The sequence below is a fragment of the Alosa alosa genome, chromosome 16, assembly GCF_017589495.1.
Source record: "Alosa alosa isolate M-15738 ecotype Scorff River chromosome 16, AALO_Geno_1.1, whole genome shotgun sequence".
Classification (NCBI taxonomy): Eukaryota; Metazoa; Chordata; class Actinopteri; order Clupeiformes; family Clupeidae; genus Alosa; species Alosa alosa.
In genome coordinates, this window is record NC_063204.1 from 24,959,145 (window position 1) to 24,979,524 (window position 20,380).

Sequence of the window (20,380 nt, forward strand, 5' to 3'; positions counted from 1 at the left end):
GGCAGGATTTGAGCCATCAGAGAAGATGCCTGGAGGAGAGCTTGGACCGTATGCTCGCTGAAAATCTCCAGCTCAAGACTGATGTGGACACCCTCGCACAGCTTGTTCAATGGGCACAGCAAACCCACAGCCTTGATGTAAGTCCTCCCTTCCCTTGTAGGTGTGAGGTGTGATGTGTGTGTGTGTGTGTGTGTGTGTGTGTGTGTGTGTGTGTGTGTGTGTGTGTGTGTGTGTGTGTGTGTGTGTGTGTGTGTGTGTACATGTACACTTTTTTGTATGGGTATGTTTGTGTGTGTGGGTGTACATGTCTGCGTGTGTGTGTGCATGTATGTGTACGTCTGTGTGTGTGTGTGTGGATGTGTGTGTGTCCCTGCCTTTCAGGAGATGGTCCACTCCCTCTCATTCATTTTTCTGAACTCATTTTCTGCCCGTGAGCGTGTGATTTTTAATTCCGGCTTCACCTTGCCCCGTGGCCTATGGGCACCGGGGGGTGGGTAGGGGAGGAGGTTGGGGTTCAGCAGCCATCTCTTTGATCCAGTCAGCCGGCGTCAAGCTCATTTCCCAGCATCCCTCATGCCGGAAGCCAGCGAGCCGGCCAGCGAAAGAATGGGCAGGCAGAGGGATGGATGTGCAGCCGCCTCCACTTTACCTGTCCAGAGGGGCCCTGTCCCCTCTCTGGTGGAGTTTATCAAGAACCATTGCGGCTCACACACACACTCACACACACTCCTCTAATCCTTATTCTGTTTTTAGTCTGTGTATCACACCTATGTTCTCTCAGAGCGAGTGTTTGTGTCACTAGGAGACGTAGCATGGTGTGTGTGTGTGTGTGTGTGTGTGTGTGTGTGTGTTGGGGGGGATTGGGGGTCGGGGCCCAGCTTTTAAAAAAAGCATTACCATAAAAATTCACCTGGATTGACTGTGGGGAAAAAAGCAAAACAGATGCATGATGAATAAAGTTCTATCATAGCACCAGAGTGCTGTCTGTTCCACTGAGGTGATTTATATATTTAATTTACTGAGGTGTTTGAGACATCCCACACTGCTCTCTGTGGCCTGATTGGGAGCGGTCTTCAGTGTTTATTATTTTTGGACATCCTCTGCGTTCAGCGGGTGCCCGTCCCGCAGCATGCTGGGTCAGCGTGAGTGCTGACAGCTCTCTGGCGGGTGCCGTCTACACAGCATCACCACAGGCACCGCGGGGGAGTGGCAGACACGAGGGGGCATTCACCCGTCAGTGCTGCCCTGCGCACCCACACAGTGCCGTGCCACTGATACAAAGAACAATATTTCCTCTCTCTCTTTTTTTTTCTTTTTTGAAGTCCGTGCTTATCTTTTGACAATGCACTGAGCATATGTGTGTTAGCAGAGAGAAGGAATGTTGAAAAGGAAGATGCTATGTTTATTTCTTTTTAAAAGTCATTCTCTTTCTCTTTTGACAAACACTGAGCGTATGTATACGCATCATAAAGAGAGAGAGAGATAGAGAGAGAGATAGTGGAGAGAAATGGTGAAGAGAGCAAGGCAGTGAAAGCCAGCTACCTGAGCTCCGCAGAGCTGCAGAGCGCTGCTTGCTAAATGAGCCAGACCTCTGGCTGCACTCCCATTAGCTAAGACAGAGCTGCGTTGCACTGTGCAGTTCACTTCAGCCTAGTACGGTGCAGTAAGTGCTAAGACAGGAGTGATGAGTGCCTGTGTGTGGGAGGGGGAGGTTGGAAGGTCACTAGCGTAGGCTAGGCTAACACTGTTGTTAATGACTTCCTTTTGAGTGATAATTGATCAGCTTCATTACCATATTAAGTCCGTAATCCCATGTCGCTGAGGTAGGGAGGGGGCTCCGCATAATGAATGCCCTGTTTGATTTTTGAAATAATGAGCTAATTAGACTAATTAAAATCAATAGAGGTGCCAATACAAGGTTAGGCATCAGCTCAGTGGTGTCTATCTGTGTTTAGCAAAAGTCACTGGCTGAGTGGAAAGCGTAGGGATCTAACGCTGATTTATGAGCCCTTGACGGTCGTTAGTTAGAATAAATTGCTTGTAGGAGCAGAGACAGCATTATTCACGTACGAGATACTAAGTGCATTGTAAGGTCAGCAATAAGGGCAAACTTACATATGTAGTTGTATGCCCTTGTAAACCTATGTTAATATATCAGGTCAGTGTGGTGTCGGTTGGCTCTCTGTATCTCCCAGTGCACAGTGCGAGTGCACTGCAAGTATTTTTTTTCATCATTATACAGTTGCTGTGGGGGGATTGCGAGTGCTATAACTAATATGACTAAAAGAGTGCATTTCCTTAAGCTGAGGCTGAGATCATTTACTATGGCGTAGCACCAATTTCAAGGTGCTTCCAACAGCAGCAGAAATTTTGCTGATATGCAGCGTGCCCAATCTCGTCAGGCCTTTCGAGAGGCGAGTGTGTTGTGAAGTTTTAATTTAAAGGTTGCGGTAGATACTCGCTTAGGTGTACGGTCGGACCGCGTGAGACGGCATGCAAACAAAGAGAGGATCTTAGTGAAATGGGCCTGTTGGAGTCGTGCGTTTTGCGCTTCCTGTTCGCACAGGTCTGAAAACGCGTGGGTGCACCCCTCCGATGCCATTTTGAGTGAATTCTCTCGTCTTCTTTTGATTTGCTCTCGCTCTTTCTCTTTTTTCTCCTCTTTTTATTCCTCTGTGTGTCCTTCGAGGTGAATGTGGAGTATTATGTAAAAATCCTGAATATTTCTGACAGGAGAGACGAGGGAAAAGGCGGCACCATTGCTGGACCGCCACTGACCTAAATTCCAGCATTAATCTAAGATGTCAGCGTCGCAACCTTGACTCTCCATTCCCGGTGCAGCAAGACAAAGGTTATTCCTCTGCCTCCCGTGCGCTCTGGGGCAGTGGCTGTCTGTCGCTGAGACACCTCCTTGACTGTTCTCGCTCCCTTTTCCAGATTTCGCTCACATTAGTTCTCCGAGTGATTCGCAGAAATAATTTGTGGGATGCAGCATTCATGTTTGGCCTGTGTTATATATCAGCACAGCACTCCAGCTGCAGGGGTTGTGTGTGTGTGTGTGTGTGTGTGTTTGTGTGTTTGTGTGTTTGTGTGTTTGTGTGTTTGTGTGTTTTTGGTGACTTTTACGGTAGGGGCAGCTGACCATTATTTTAATAGTATTTTTTTTTTTTGCCTTGCACACAGGCTTTAAAGATGGAGTGGTGTTTGTGCCAGCCTTAGCCATTCCTCTAACAAATTAGTTTACTGTGGTCATAACCTTCAAAAAGCTCATTACCATAAATTGCATGGCTTTTCATAGAGGCTACGCGAGGCATTGACGGATCACAGACAAGACCTTACTCAGGACAATCAGGCCTGCTTGTAAATTAGACCCGGCCCCGTTTCCCATACATTCTTAATCAGCTAATGTTTTTTATTTTTATTATTAATTCCTCCCCCACCTCTGATTTATCTAAAGGGCCTGAATTCACACACACTCTTATATTTGGGTCCCCTTCCCCTGTCGCGGGTATATATATATATTTTTTTCTTTTCTTTTGTCATACCCTGGAGGGGATGGTGAGGGAAGAAACATGCATATGTACTTAGGAAATTGCATTTTCAATGGATTGGCTCACAGTGTAGACAGGGTAGGCACTGCCTGATATCAGACATTATTCACACTTCAGGGGAACATTAGGAGAGATGTGGCCCTTTTTTTTCCCCAAAACTGACCCTAATGTCTGAGCTCTGTGCTTTGTGAGGGAGTCGACCTATCTTTAGTGTAAGGAGCAACTCATGTTGATGGATAGTTTGGCGGTGATGTGCTCTTGTGCTCTCTCTCTCTCCTTCCCACTCTCCTGACCGTTATGGTGGCAAGAGAATGCATCACTTTGGAATGGCTGCAGAAATATAATTTCTAACGACTGAAACACTGAGACAACCCCCCCCACACACACACACACACACACCTTCACTGCGGCCTCCATCAGCGATGCCGTGACAACCGGATCACAGAGGTTAGGTGACAGAGCTGAGGTGGAGCGAACAGAGTGGTGGGGTTCTCCTCTGTGAGATGAGACTCCATCCTCTCCAGTCAGGTGGAAACTGGACGCAGATGTGGAGTGGAACGGCTGGTCACTCCGAATGCTCCAATATCTTCACTGTCTCCTGTGAGCGTAAGACACGTATGGAGTGGGAGACAGAGGACTTGCAATGAGGGCATATTTAATCACATCTCATTTAAACACAAGCTAAGGAGCATCAGCAAACAACAGCCTCTGTGGATCAGCTACGTGAGGCGAGGCCGGTCACCTCAGCAGGGTTGCCAGCAGGTTTGGAAGGACAAGTGGAATTTTTGTGCCGAATTAAATTTGGGTTCTCGTTTCTGTGCGCACGTGCTGGAGGGGATACTGGTTTCACAGCTGCCGTGGCCCCGCATCACAGGAGTCTCACAAACTCACGAGCTCACACACACACACACACACACACACACATTTCTGCTCACTAAACCCTTTCTGTACACCCTCATTCATCTACATTCAGCGATATCTTTTCATTTTTCCCCGGTATCTCTTACTGGAATTGAATTTAGTCTACCCTGCGACCACCTGTTAAAAGGTGAAGTGTCCAAGGATGAACATGTCTTTGCTGTAATTAAACATATTTGTGTGTGTGCACACACTCCTTCAAGTGTTTGTTGAAAAAGCTGGTATTAATTTTAGAGACCATTAGGAATTATTTTCTTTTGCCATTTGCAGTGTGTGTGTGTGTGTGTGTGTGTGTGTGCGTGCCTGCGTTTGAGTGAGTTTGTTTGTGTGTGTGTGTGTGTGTGTGTGTGTGTGTGGTGGTGGTGGTGGCGGCGGCGGCCTGTAGTGCGGTATTTGTACTGTGTCTTTTTTTTACCCAATTCAGTAAGTTAACCGTGGCAAGGTCTTCCACAACTGATTGGTATTTTCCTTGTTTGCTGAGATGTGCGCCGCAGACATTCGAGTTGCCCTGGAATCATTCAACCATTAGGCTAGAGAGAAATAATAGCCAAGAGAAAGAAGCCCTCATCTCGGGATCATACATAAAATATTAGGTTTCCTTTAATGGACCCTTCCCTATCTCTACAGATTGTACCCCAATTCGAGGGTGCATTCCTCCCCCAACTAATGCACTTGATGGAGAAAAGTTGTTTATGGGTCCTGCAGTTCATAAAATGTGCACACACACACACACACACACACACACACACACACACACACACACACACACATACATACTCACACATGGTACACGCACACACTCTCACACACACACTTTTTCTCTCTCCCCCCTGACCATGCCACATGCGAATTGTGAGCCACTTGAGTGCAAGACCAACCACTCAGATGGTGTGTGTGTGTGTGTGTTTGTCTGAAGGTGGTGGTGGTGATGGTGTGTGTGTGTGTGTGTGTGTGTGTGGGGGGGGTTCAGATTCTCTCAGCTGAAAGCGCTCCAGAAACAGGTCATGAAGAAAAATGGTGGCGATGGAGCGGTGACTTGACCTGTGAGTAATTAGCATCCCCATCGATTTCCTCTTGCTGGAGTGACCCCTGTCACAGTACCCTTGAAGTGCGCACTTTGCTATATTTCACCAACATGGTCTGCGTGGACGCCACAACTCTATCAAGATGAGACAGGACAAGGATGTTCTCCTTTATGCCTTTTTTAAGCTTTTTACAGGAGACTAGAGAGCAGAGGAGCAGTGTGTGGGAATGTGTGTCTTTTTTTTGTGTGTGTGTGTGTGTGTGTGTGTGTGTCTTTATACATGTGTGTGCGTGTGTGTGTGCATGTTTGTGTGTTTGTGCATCTGTGTGTGTTTCATTGGCCACCCACTTAAGACCAGGAAGTTGATTTTTGTTTTTTTCTGATTGTGTTGTGTAACACCCGCATCTGACAAATGTGTCCCCCTGCATCACAAGGCATATTTTCTTAACAGCCAAGATGGGCACAGATAAGACCCCTAATCAAATTAAACAGCGGTGGGACCCAGAGTTAACCTCAAAAGCCCCGAGTCTGTGCTGGACAGGAATGGGTGGGGACAGGTCACCACTGAGAGGTCAAAATAACTCCGTTCAGGACAGGGATGCCTCACCAAGTCATCAACTGCGTCAAAGTCCTTATTAAATCGCAGAGATGAAACCGATGCATATCCAAATTGTATTATGATGATTATATTTTGGTGAAGTATTTCTTTTCATGCCGGTGAAGTGATGGGCTATTTTGAGAGGCGTGTGATGTGTTTGTTCTGTAAAGTTAATTTGAGTCTGCTGATCACACACAGGCCTCTTGTTCTTTTTTTGGTGATTTGAGTGATCTAAATGTGACTGGACAGTAAAGGCCATCGATAATAAAATGTAATGGGAAACATACAGTAGCTATAATGATGATAAGTTGTTAGGCATCAGTATTTATATGGGTGTACCAGTCTGAATGTGTAAGATTTGGTTATGAATGGCATGAAATGGACAGATCATTGAGTTTTCTTTTGCTTTCATAGATTTCTGGGGTTAAACTACACTCTGTGTGTCTGGAGAGAATAATTCAGCCTGCAGCAAGAGATCAGTAAGTGATTTGATTGGTTTTTTGTCATATTCTGTAGTCACACTCACATATTCTGTGTAATCCTAATTTTGTTTGTTCATTTTGTTATAATTGTTGTATTCTTTTACCTTGAGATTTAGGTTGTTTTGCACATGAAATGTAGAGTATTTCATACATTTAATAGCGCAGAGCTATAGAATTCAAGATAAGCAGCAGTAGGATGTTGGAGGCATGTATGGATATATGCCTTCCTAATCTGCTCTGACATCTTATTTTGTCCTGGTAATGTGTTGTAGCAGCTCATTTTTGTCCTTTCCATTTGAAGTTCCTATCCGAGTCCCCATTTACATGTAGTAGAAACACAACAACTTTCTTTTCCCCCGAGCAAAAGTTACCTGACAACCACGTTCATCATACACTCTATGCTGTGCTGATGAAGGGAGCATGAGCATCCCCGACCCCCCCTCCCACACACACACACACACATGCACACATACATGCACACACATACACACGCACACGCACACTCACACACTCACTTTGGGGAGTAGGTATGGTTCCTTAGGGAGGAACCATGTTCAAAGAGGAAAGTGGAGAACCGATGCTTGCCTCTGAGAAAATGAGGGAACGGGGGCCCTTCTTCTCGCCTGCTGAGGCCTCCCAGCAGGGCCACAGGAAGTGGGTTCAGACACCACACTTACGGGTAGGGTTGTTTGGTTGGGGGGTAATAATAATAACAGCACCAGTAAATCATGTAAATAGGAAGTAAATAAATAAATAAATAAGCAGAAACACAAGGCATCTGCCTTAGTGCCATCAGCTACCGCTTTAAAGAGGACAGATTGAAATTATCCTCCTTGGGGGGGGGGATGCTGTGTTGGGTGGTGGAAGCAGAACCCATTCTCTCTTTCTCTCTTTCTTATTTATTTGCTTTGTTTATCTATTTATTTATATATTTACTCGCAGCAGGAAAATAGTTGTAAAAAGAAATAGTGATTTTGATGTCAAAGGTTTGTTTTTTATATATATATATATATATATATATATATATTATTTTTATATACTTTTCCTCCATCCCCTACAAATGCTCTTCAACATTTTCATATTTTTCATCATCTCCAGCTGGGCTTGTACTTAGTTATGTAAACTAGCATTATTTTCCACTTGTGTGTCTGTATGTGTGTCTGTGTATGTAAGAAGAACGTGTGTATGTGTCTGTCTGTATGTGAGAAGACAGTGTGTGTGAGTGTATGTATGAGAGAGAGAGAGAGAGATCTAGATACTCAGAGGCCTCGGAACAGGAGCGTGGACTCCTGCATGTCATTGTTAGAACTCATTGTGCCCTGCAGAGTAATTAGCAGGGCACTGAGTGCTGGGCGCATTCCTGCGAACAAGGATGCTCTCAGCTGGACACAGTAGAGGGCATTCATACGGGCGGCGCCTGCCTTGCCACTCCGAGGAGCCAGTGCTGCACTGCCTCGGCTGCTGTGGGCGGGAGATTTCCCCCTTTTCCGGGGGCCGCTCACCACGTCTGGGGGCAGATACAAGTCCACCTCCCCCCCTCCTCGCATCTACTCCTCCCTGCACCACCACCTCCACCCACCAGTTATTGACTTTTTTCCAGGTTCTGGTCCTCTCTCCTTATTAGCGAGGCAAACAAATCAATAGACTCCGCCGCGGCTTGAGTGTGGACATAAAGAGCCAAACTCACTGTCACAAGCAATCCAAGCTCACATTTGGATTCCATTTCCTACTTTGTCACCCCCAGCTTACTGCCTGAATTCTGCTCCTGTGTTGGAAGTTTTGTGTTCTTGTCCGGTGTCTAATAGACCCTGACCAAAACAATCTTTTTTTCCCTCTAGCTCATTATTTGCTTCAATCCTCTCAGGGCTTCCCCTAGGAAAACAATTGGCATATAAATAATTGTTCATTTTAATTATTGAACACAATGAAATTCTTTTGGATGATTTTATTGTATTTTCACAATTCTATTTTGATATATTTTGGTAATATTTATTTAGCTATTTAAATACAATAAATCATAAAAATATAGAGTGTATATATATATTGAAACATTGAAACTTATAATTGTAGCTGTCTGTAAACAAAATTGCAAACAAAAAGTGCACTTTTTGCCACTCATTTGCCATACTCATTTCCTCAGCTCAGGTTTTTTGATTTGTGACGGTCACCTTTGGGCTTTTCCCTCCCCCCACCCTGCCCCTCGTAGCGCTTGTCTGTGTCTGTGTCCTCCTGCTGTTTACTTTTTCATGCCATGTCAGTTCGCCGCCTGTTTGTTATTTTGATCAAACAGCAACAGATCCTATGGAGTAGCAGAGCTGAGCTGAGCAGGGGGAACTGCTGCTGCCTGCCTGCCACTGTTCTTGAACACCCCACCCACCCCCAGCCACCACCACCACCACCAATCAGCCCCCCACCCCTGCCTCCTCCCTTCTGCCTACGCTCTCCTCTCCTGCCCCCCCACCCCACCTCATACCCCCTCACCACCTCTGAAGTCCTCCCCAGCTGGAAAGTTTTGACATCTGCTGGTTTGGGCCACGGCTGAGCAGCTGTCAGTGGTGGGGAAGCCTCTCTCCTCCTCCTCCTCCACCTCCCCTCTCCCCTCCTCTCCCCCTTTCTCTCTCCCTCCCTCCTCTCTCTCTCTCTCTCTCCCCCTTACACTCCTCTGCTCCCCTCTGTGGCGGTGGCGGAAGCAGCAGTTGGCGGGGTGGCTGGTCGCCAGCTCAGCTTGTGCCATCTGTGCTCCTGACATTCCCCTCTAATTAACAGCGGGGTTAATTGTGCTGGCAGGCTCAGATGGAGGGGCTAACATCACCCAAGGGAGATGCGTACAAGTGCCACTGTGCCAAGGTGGTGCCGCGGAGCCTTCTCTGCCACGCTTAACACCAAGCCTGTTGTCACAGTACACAGCACACACACACACACACACACACACCCACACACACACACACACACACACACACATACAGATGCGAGAACACATGTACACACGTGTGTACACACACCGGACACAAACTCTGACATACAAATCCACACGCAAATGTCCACAAACACATGCACACATACTGACTGACTCTTTTTCACACACACACACACACACACACACACTGTTGGTTAACAGGCAGCAATGCATACACGCACCGGGCAATATGCAATAAGGCTGTGGTGTTTTTTTTTTCTGTACTTTATTCTGATGAATTATGCTGTGCTGTTGTAATGATGTAGAAAGAATTGGGTTTTGAGAGGCAAAAACCATCGCCCAGGGCCAGTTAGGGAGGGAACAATTTGCATGTTATTACTGAATATTCATAACTAATTGTGTTAGGCTTTGCTAATAGAGCCGTGTGACAGTATGAAAAATTGTCAAGCACTTTTATGGGCAACAAAGCACACTGCCTTTTTTCCATTCTTTTCTGCTGTCGTCCCAACTCTCTAAGTGCTGAATGATCATTAAGACACTTAGTTGCTAAATATAACAGGTCGCGCCATTCGTCAGGCTGACGTGATATCATTTATTAAGTGTTCTAATTTTATCTCTGTGTACACCAGCCATTTTTTACAGTGCTTAGCACAGCGTGTGAGGAGAACACAATCTCCTCCACACGAACATGACTAAAGCACTCACATTAAACATATGGGAGAGTCGAGCTGCACTGTGTGCATTTATCCATTCACAAATTTTAAATTTCACAACTGGACTTTTCTACCATAAAACATGTTATTTTGTTACTAAACCGATATAATATTTTACTTTGGCCAGAAGTGATAATTATGATAAAAGTGATACGTGATGAAAACCAATAAAAAACATAAAACTGCAAAAAATATAAATACACTTTTTTGTGTTATCTGTAGAAACTTGAGTGTAAAACATTGGATACTAATGCTGAACAAAATTATAAATGCATCATGGAAAAGTCTGTGGTCAGAAAAGAATTTACTGATCTACCATTAATACAAGCAAATTAGTCAATCCATTACGCAGGAAACTATATATTCTGTATAACTACATCTACAGGGATTATTTGTGAATAATTATTATGTGAACAGAATATGAAAGAAATAAACTTTTTGGAGTGGAGAGGTTACAGGATCTTTTATTTCAATTTTTGAAGCATGGGTCCAATTCAAAACCCTGAAATGCTGTGTGACATTTTTTGTTCAGTGTGTAAAGGCAAGGCGGGAGCGAGATGTGTGCTTTCTGAGACATGCCTCAGTATCGTCCAGCGGATGATTAAAAACTGAGGGCATCTCTCGTTGGTCTGAGCACGAGTGGAGGCGGAGGGGCAGCAGTGGGCACTGAGGCTCTGATCTTTGGCGTGTCGAACGGGCACGCACTCGTTCACGGCACGACTAAATGGATGCCCTCTGGGCGCGGGGAGACTGAGAGCTGCAATTTTGCACGCCTCCCTCTCTTTCTCCCTCTCTTTCTCCAGCCAGCGGATTGCCCGGCAGCCGGGTCGTGCCGCCGTGGAAAGAAGGATCCGGGAGCCATGCTGAAAAGACAGGAACCTTTTACCCAGCTTGACGCGATGCGGGAAAAAAAAGAGAGGGAAATAAAGTAAAAAGAAAGGGAGAGATGGGGAACAGAGCAGTCAGGAAGAGGAACAAAACACCTTCTTTTTGTTCGAGTGTCCTGTGAAATGAAAAGGGAGCGAAATTGACTGCAGTTAGCCACCCTTTCAGAGGGCTTTCTCTATTCAGCCAGCTCTCATCCCCCACTGGTTTCTACACAACTTAAGATGAGGCATGTCACATGTCATGATGTTATGTGATGTCCACTAAATTAATTTTGTATTTAGCAATTGCTGAAATAGGAATCTGAATAAAAGGTCTGTATGCTGTAAAATAGTTTGTGTTTTTCACTGCCCTAGAAAGTGTTCAGTCTAAGTTTAAACTTTTCAGCGCTTTTTTTTTCTTTTTCTTTTTTGGTGATTCATAACACTTTTATTCTTGACTTTGACAGAAAAAAATATATATATATTTCTTTGGTTGTGGGGAGGGGGTGTAACATGTGCGCCGTTTGGGCGAGTCTTTGTTTGTTCGTCCTCTCGTGTCCTTGGCTCAGTGTGCCGAGATATCTATCAGAAAGCACTTTCAGCATCTTCTCCAGCTCTTTCTGCACTTTTGTGATTCCTCAGGTGTTTTGCCGCACCACACAACATCATCCCCAAAAAATCCCTCCCTTTTGCGTTCTGTACCTGATTTTCCCTTTCACGTCCCATGTCACTTCTGCATCAATCCACATTACTGATGGCTCGGCAGGAACGGCAGCCGCATCCGCACTGCCATTTGCATATCCAAATAGAGGAGGAGACAGATTAGTGTTGCCGGCGCACATTAAGAGGCAATATTTATGGGATCTGGCTTCACGGCGGGTTCTTTAGCGCAGCCGCCAGCGTGCCACTTGACAGCTGTCGCTAGCAGCCGAGAGCCTCACGACAGGCAGCCCAGGCACGATCCGCCGCCTCTGTCACACAAGTTTTGTCTCTAGTGCCACGCCGAGATGTTTGAGGGGTTGTGTGTTTGTGTGTTTGTGTGTGTGACTGTGTGTGTGTGTGAGTGAGAAAGCGAGAGAGAGCAAGCGAGAGAGAGAGTGAAGTGTGGCAGCTGAAGCGTCGGCGCTCCAAGCCTCTCTGTCACTTTGAGGACCCACGCTTCCTTGTGGTGTCCTGGCAAATAGCCTGTCCAGAATTCAACATCTGCCTTCACTCAGGCGCTTTGTCTTGCAGACATTTATCTATACTGATTAAGAATGTTGCTGCTGCAGCCATGACTGCATACATGGCTTTAACCACGTTTTTGTGTGCGTTTGTGCGTTCAAGTGTACAAGCTGCATTACATGTATGAAGCATATTCTTATCTTTTTTGTACTTGATAACTGTGATGGACCGTTGAATGAGCACAGAGGCCGAAGAATGGAGGTCTAATGAATCACTCTTAGTTTTGCTCTTTTCAATTTCCTTTCCATTTTATTCCTGCCCAGGCAAGCTGAGAGTCCTCTTTGTCCATAATACAATCTGTTTGCTTCTGCTATAATGGGCCAGAGTGAAGATTTGCGTGTGTGTTTGTGTGTGTGTGTGTGTGTGTGTGTGTGTGCGTGTGCCAGGGACAGGAACTCATTTTAACCATCCCCCCAGGTGTTAACTTTAACACCCCCCATCCAAGTGACAATAATATGGCATTTTCTTTTTCTAAAGGGAGGAAGGCAGAACCTCAGTAGATGAGGTTGGTATAGAACACAGCACTCAGTACATAGTAATTACAGAGCCCACTGGGGGATCTGACGAGGAAAGAAAGGGATGGGGAGGAAAGAAAAAGGAAGAAAAAAGTATCCAGACTATACAATGCAGACAGGGAGGTTCATTAGGGCTTTCTCATTAAGCCCCCATTACAACGGCTACAAAAGCCACAGAGGCACCATTAAGGAGCAGAAATGGTGTCCAGAGCAATTTCATCATGCTTTTCATACACCCAAGTGATGGTTTCTGATGAATATCTCACAGAGAAAAAAAACAACATATGAGCAGGGATTTGAGAAAAGACCTGTTTTTTCCCTGCTCTCATTGTGTTTTTTTTAACTATGTAATTTGCTTTTTTAAAAAACTCCTACTGTAGTTATCATTTCATTTCTGTCTTAATTGTAAAAATGTAGTGTTAGCTTTTATTTTTTAGTGACTGAAATGGTGATGTTTGTGGTTCCTGTGTGTGTGTGTAAGCTGTCAGGAGAAGTGTTCAGGTGGAGGCTAATATCCTCCTGTTCTCCGTGTGCTGCAGTGGGCAGCAGGAGGACATTATAAGGCCTCAGCGCCAGGAGCCGCCCGAACTCCTGAAGGCCAGAGGAGGGATTATCCACAATCTCCAAGAGGAAATGAAGACGTTCTCGGACAAGACCACGCCAAAGAGGAATGAGGTACGGACACTGCCTTGTTTTCTTCTTCTATTTTTTTTTTTGTCCTCAGCGCCTTTGATTTGGAGGAAGCAACTTTGAAGTGCAGCTTTAGTTTTTATGATATTGCTTGCCGCGTGTGGCTCAGGATTTGACACATGTTGTGAGTTAGACGCAGTGTCTTTGCGTGTGAATTGTTGACATATCTGCCCTCTAGGCTTCGAATGCCATTTCAGATGAAATATTGCTTCATCGCTTCCCACACCTCCTTACGAAGTGTTGACAAATTAAAAACACCAGTGTTTTACTATTTGTGGGTTGTGCTGGGACAAATCGAGGAGTTGTTTTTGGTAAACCACATTAATTTGCAATGCACTTCCTGCAACAAACAGTCTTAAATCAACTCAACTCTACTGCTCTTTAAGATTTCAGTATTTATCAGAAAGAAAAGTGAGTGCATTATAATATTTTTTCTCCTCCCTCCAGCAGATGTCTATCTTACCTGAAGAGTGATTTCTAAGATAGCAGTCAGCTCTGCATGAAATTTGGCCTTGGCTGGCACAAATGTGTTATTCAAAATGCTTGCCAAGAAAGCTCAAATGGAAGAGTGCTATCTGTCTCTTTTGGTGAAATGAATGGTCCTGGGTTTTATAAATATGAGTTGAGTTATCCTGAAACATCAGCCTCTCTCTTTTTGTCTTGTGTGTGTGTGTGTAAGCTGTCAGGAGAAGTGTTCAGGTGGAGGCTAATATCCTCCTGTTCTCCGTGTGCTGCAGTGGGCAGCAGGAGGACATTATAAGGCCTCAGCGCCAGGAGCCGCCCGAACTCCTGAAGGCCAGAGGAGGGATTATCCACAATCTCAAGAGGAAATGAAGACGTTCTCGGACAAGACCACGCCAAAGAGGAATGAGGTAACGGACACTGCCTTGTTTTTCTTCTTCTATTTTTTTGTCCTCAGCGCCTTTGATTTGGAGGAAGCAACTTTGAAGTGCAGCTTTAGTTTTTATGATATTGCTTGCCGCGTGTGGCTCAGGATTTGACACATGTTGTGAGTTAGACGCAGTGTCTTTGCGTGTGAATTGTTGACATATCTGCCCTCTAGGCTTCGAATGCCATTTCAGATGAAATATTGTTTCATCGCTTCCCACACCTCCTTATTTAAGTGTTGACAAATTAAAACACCAGTGTTTTACTATTTGTGGGTTGTGCTGGGACAAATCGAGGAGTTGTTTTGGTAAACCACATTAATTTGCAATGCACTTCCTGCAACAAACAGTCTTAAATCAACTCAACTCTACTGCTCTTTAAGATTTCAGTATTTATCAGAAAGAAAAGTGAGTGCATTATAATATTTTTTCTCCTCCCTCCAGCAGATGTCTATCTTACCTGAAGAGTGATTTCTAAGATAGCAGTCAGCTCTGCATGAAATTTGGCCTTGGCTGGCACAAATGTGTTATTCAAAATGCTTGCCAAGAAAGCTCAAATGGAAGAGTGCTATCTGTCTCTTTTGGTGAAATGAATGGTCCTGGGTTTTATAAATATGAGTTGAGTTATCCTGAAACATCAGCCTCTCTCTTTTGTCTTGTGTGTGTGTGTGTGTGTGTATGCGTGTGTGTGTATGCGTGCGTGTGTGTGTGTGTGTGTGTGTGTATGCGTGTGTGTGTGTGTGTGCCCCTGGAGAAGACTGATGCCTTGTCGCAGCTGCACGGTCGTGTCAAGTCTCTTGAGAAACTGCAGGCAGAAAAGGTGGCTGAGATCGCCGATAGAGACGTCAACATCACACGACTCTGCCCACAGCTCCGGCTGGCGCAACAGGACACACAGAGCCAGGTGACCATGCACAGACACACACACACAACACACGCACACACGCACACACACACACACCACACACACACACATCAATGCACACTCACACACACACATCAGCATACACACACAAACTCATGTACACAGTCACACACACACACACACACACACACACACACGTTAACACAGTCACACGCACACACATGTACATGTACACAGTCTCTCTCTCTCTCTCTCACACACACACACTTACCCGAATCTGCCCCTCCGGCCCTCAGAGGAACCTGTCTACGATTATCTGCCGCACCTCTCCCATCTGACACCACCACCATTACCATCAGCCTCCAGCAGCACGCACGCACGCACGCACGCACGCACGACCCAGTGGGCCTGCCACACTGGTCTGTCCCCGATGCTCCGGTCCTTTTGTAATCACGCAAATGGCCTCCAACGCCATGATCTCATGCTCTGTTTAAGTGCGGCAGACAGAGAGGTGATTGATGCCCACTTCCCCTCGTGCCAGCGGGAGGTGGTGGCGGAGGGGTGGCGTTGGCTGTGAGGTGTGTGAGGCCGGATTTGAATATTTCCCTATGATCTGGAGCTGTCTGTGAAGAGTGAGGAGGTGAGGGATGCACCACGAGCAGTCAGGCCAGCCACAGCAGCTCCTAGACAGGCTGTGGATAAAAAAAAAAACGCTGGGCCCTAAACCCAGCCGGCCATCCTGGAGCTCCCAGACAGGCTATGGACACAGTGCTGACCCAGTCCATAGAATGGACTAAATGGTCACGTGTCACGGCGCTTGGCATCTACTGTGACCCAGCGGAAGGTTCTGGATCTGACTCAAGCCTGCCTCTCGGGCTCAGTGTCGGACAGAGCCGACAATCCAGCTCTCCCATCTACATGCCACCCCGGGCAGCGAGCGCCTCAACAACTGTGTGGTTTGAACGAGCTCTGTTTGCTTTGAGAGAAACAAGCACAGCCACGCAGGCAGACACAGCCGAGCTGAGGCGACTCCAGACTCCGGAGATTATTCAAAGCTTGTGTGTTCACGTCACCAGAAATTGATTCTGACCCACAAATCCAGCACCTCTTTATGTCACATGCTGTAGGCGCGCAGGCATCTCTTCTTTCCTGTCGAGGAGTTTGTTATGATACACACACACACACTAGCCTCGTCTTTTATCCGAATCCCCTAGACACGGGCACCCCATGTCATTAGTAAGTATGGAAATGCTATTATGCTCCTAATACACCCAAATGGGTTTATCTGGTCAGTGTCTTTGTGTGTGGAGGGAGCGCTGGTGCGTAGAGGCAGCCCTTTGGAAATTAGTCTCTCTGTTCCCCCACAGTGGTCCCTTGCCAAACAGGGAGCCCCCCGGTGCCTTGTGATGCAGCCATCACCTGCGGTGCATCAGCGAGGTATTAAAGAAGCCTCTCTCTTTTCCTCTCCTCTCTTACGCACCAGCAGCTCACTCCATTCTGCCGCTTTGAGGAGAGGATTTATCGTCGCCTCCTGAAAATCTAGCAGATAAACATTTTAGCATTGCTTGTGTGTGTGAGAGAGAGAGAGAGAGAGAGAGAGAGAGAGAGAGAGAGAGAGAGAGAGAGAGAGAGAGAGAGAGAGAGAGAGAGAGAGAGAGAGAGAGAGAGAGAGAGAGAGGGGGCAGGCTGGGAAACGGAGGGGAATAATAGCTCTTTGGCCTTAATGCACCTTCTTCTTACCTAACTGCAAGCAGACCTTTTGCCACCCATACAATGTGCTTATTATATATAGTATGTGTTTAAGGCCATCCTGGGTGCTTCAGTTCCACTGGCATTGTAAGTACATACATTAAGACCAGGAAGAAGCTTTTATTTGTACGTGATTTAGGCCTCGTAAGTATGCAGTGTTAGGGATAGATCATTCCTTGCATCGTTGTTATTGAAGATTCTTGCTTTTATGTATTGCACCTTGTCATATTAGCACTTTCATATTAGCCATCAGCACCTTCAACCACACATTCATGATAATGACAGCAGTGAATCATAGCATATATCTCACCCATGTTTTTTTCTCTGTCCTACAGTACATTGGTACTGTAACCCCAGTCAAGAGATAATGACTAAAAAACTGTTTTTCCCACCATTATGTTGTCGTACTCAACGTATACATATGCCATAACAAGTGGACGCCACACCTTCACTGCTACAGTCCCAGGTAGCGAAATGAAAGAAAGTGTAAGCAGGTGTTATATTAGTCGAATTAAAGGCTGGCAGGTTCGAGCTGTGCTCTGTGTTATTTAGCAGGAGATTGCACAGTGCCACACATCGGCCTTGTCTGTTAATACTAATAGGGTCAACACTTTGGATGAGTTTTATTCCCCATGTGTCTCCGAATGCCAATAAAACTTTAAAAATGCATTAAAAACAAATTTGAGAGCCACAGGGTTCAAAGCAATTGCGCTCTTCACTCTGGAACACAATCCCTTGTGGTGTTGTCCTCCCCCATCCCCTTCTTATTCGAACAACAGGGACCAAAAATAGTCATTTTCCCCAGTTTTGTATATGCCATCCATGAAAAATTAACCTGAGCCTAAAACAAATAAATGAAAACGGCTCAAATCTCTTTGTTTGAATTCTAAGCTGTGGTCATGCCTGATTCAGCTCTCGCTCCCGAGTCTGGACCAAGTGTTCAAATTAATCAAAAAACTATTGATTTGCAGGCTGTAGCACTGCTGTCTGTCTGCATATTAATACTGAAAGCCTTTTCCTTTTTCCTCTCACTATTTAATTTCTTTATATGTTCATAATTGATTAATGTTCCTTTGTAAAGAAGAGGATGAATAATGTATTAGCGCAATAGCCAGGGGCTAATGAGAAAATGTTTAATTTGGGTAAATGTAGCTGTGTGTTACGAGCGGCACATTTTTTGTCGGTGCTCAGACATTAAATGGAGCCACTCCAGAAGCTTGTTGAAGGGAGCGACGCTGGCACAATCTGGCACAGGGGCTGGCATGATCATTATTACGCTAAAACGCGGTAATGATAATGAAAGATTGAAGAGACAAGCGCTTGATTGTTGGCATCTGTTTTTGTGTAGTGGGGGTTTTGATGAATGCGTCTTAATATCCTGCAGCCCCCACCCCCCCACCCCACCCCCCCCCTGACACACACACTCACTCACTCATTCATACACTAGTATCACTGGCCAATCCTCATTGAACCTGTGCCAGCGACAAAATGGAACAAATTGAATAAACAGCACTTATCCCTAACAAGGGGGCGTAATTAAATATGCAAATAACCTCAATAATATCATTAACCTCAGCTGTGCACGCGCCACTCAGGAGAGCTTTCATATGAGAGCCAAATTGAGATGCGTGTGTGTGTGTGTACGGATGTGCGTGTGTGTGTGTGTGTGTGTGTGTGTGTGTGTGTGTGTGTGTGTGCCTGTGTGTCTATATGCAGGATCAAAGGAGGTAGTTCCCTTGCATTTATGATCATTTCCTAGACACCCAGCCAAGGCCTGACCAGTTTGATTAGTGTCTGAACTGCAGGCTATGTCTGTGCTTGAAGCTGTATGTGTGTAAATGTGTCTGCACATCCCTATGAATATGAAGCAGGCCCTGACACATTAGTAGGTATAAGGGATCTGTAGAATGCCCATGTGTAGCTCCTCTAATGCTTCCTAATCAGACAGGATGTATTTATTGTATGTCTGTGTGGTTTTATGTTGTGTGTTTGCGTTGCCTCTAGGCTATGTCTTTGTTTGTAGATTAGTTATTTCTTATAAATCTGTGGAAGTACATGTGTCTGTGTCCTTAATTCACACGTTTGTATATGTGCATCTGTGTGTACACAGGTTTATTTTGATCGTTACTTGATTAAACTATTACAAGTGTCATATGTGCACATGTGGCTGTGTGTGTAGTATTTGTGCTGTTACTTGTGGCACCGTGTGTGTGTGTGTGTGTGTATATGTGTGTATATGTGTGGTTACTTGTGGCAACATGCATGTGTGTGGGCCCCACTGGCACATTATGCGAAGCATATGCTGCGCCTCCCACTCAGGGTGGCAGTGGGGAGGAGCCACTTAGAGCTCTAATTGGCCGTTAATGTGACACACTGTGATAAGCTAGTGGGCGCAGGGGGAGGGTGTTTACCAGGACGGGCCTGTCACCATGCCAAGACTAGTTGGCACTGCCACGCTCTACTCCGCGCTGGCGCGCCTCTCCTCTGCCACCCCAAACAGCTGTGGAGGCATTGGCAGCTAAGCCTCTGTTGTGCTTGGTTAAGAGCTTTAATTTTTTTTTTTTTTACGCTCAGGAAGCGGGTAGGGGAGAGGGAGAGGGAGTAGGCCCCAATGGTTGTGAAGAAGAGCTGATGGTGTTTGCATCATTGTTTCATTTGATTGCCGTATCTCGCACTAAGCTCTATGTCACGTTATGATGGTAATTGGCTTTCTTTTCAATTTGATTCATGTTTCTCCATCTCAAAATCTGTAGTTTCTTATGATTCTGTTTTGTGTCTTATAAAGGCCCAGTTTTGAAAATGAATAGTTAGTGGCCTAGAGTGATCCCCTCTGTAAACATTCTTTGGCTTATAGTCATTATTGTCTAATTAAATGTAGCGTGCTTACCGCCAAGTGCTTATTGCAGCAAACACACACATTTATGGAGATAAGTGTACGTGCCAGGATTGCGTAGGGCTGTGGTTGCTGTGGACGGGGATATTGAATCCTGTTGAAGTGGGCAGTGTTTATTTAAAGACTCTGTGCAGAGCATCCCTTAATTGTGTACTGCGTTTCCTGGAGTTCTGCAGAGTGATCATTATTCAGTCAGAGGATATGAAAGAGACAGTGTTCATGGGTTCGGCAGTGGCGGAGCGGCACAAGGAAAAGAATGCCGAGCCGTTTTGAACTTGAAACCGCAGCATTTGACATTTGTTATGAATGGCCGACTTGAAGAAAAGAAGAAAAAAAAGAAGAAGCAGGAAAAAAAAAAAAAAAAAATGCTGCTCAAACAAGTTGCCTTTGTTACTGGGAGACGGCGAGGAAAAAAAAAAAACCCTGAGCTGTGTCACTGCGACAGAACGGAGGACTTTCCGATGCGGTTGGCTCGTCTCGGTTTGCCT

General features: G+C 45.5%; 1 protein-coding gene across 4 annotated transcripts in view; it reads left to right on the top strand.

The window, feature by feature from the left end:
• The window catches only part of LOC125309520 (trichohyalin-like), a 127,659-nt gene that overhangs the window by 5,290 nt on the left and 101,989 nt on the right, over window positions 1-20,380 (top strand). For 3 of the 4 annotated variants that reach the window (XM_048266496.1, XM_048266498.1, XM_048266499.1), the window contains 4 exons: window positions 6-137; window positions 6,506-6,570; window positions 13,348-13,483; window positions 15,143-15,289. In XM_048266496.1, the coding sequence (XP_048122453.1) occupies window positions 6-137; window positions 6,506-6,570; window positions 13,348-13,483; window positions 15,143-15,289 (480 nt within the window). Of the gene's footprint in view, window positions 1-5; window positions 138-6,505; window positions 6,571-13,347; window positions 13,484-14,282; window positions 14,371-15,142; window positions 15,290-20,380 lie in introns of those variants that run through there. The other variant, XM_048266500.1, reaches the window with a different exon arrangement.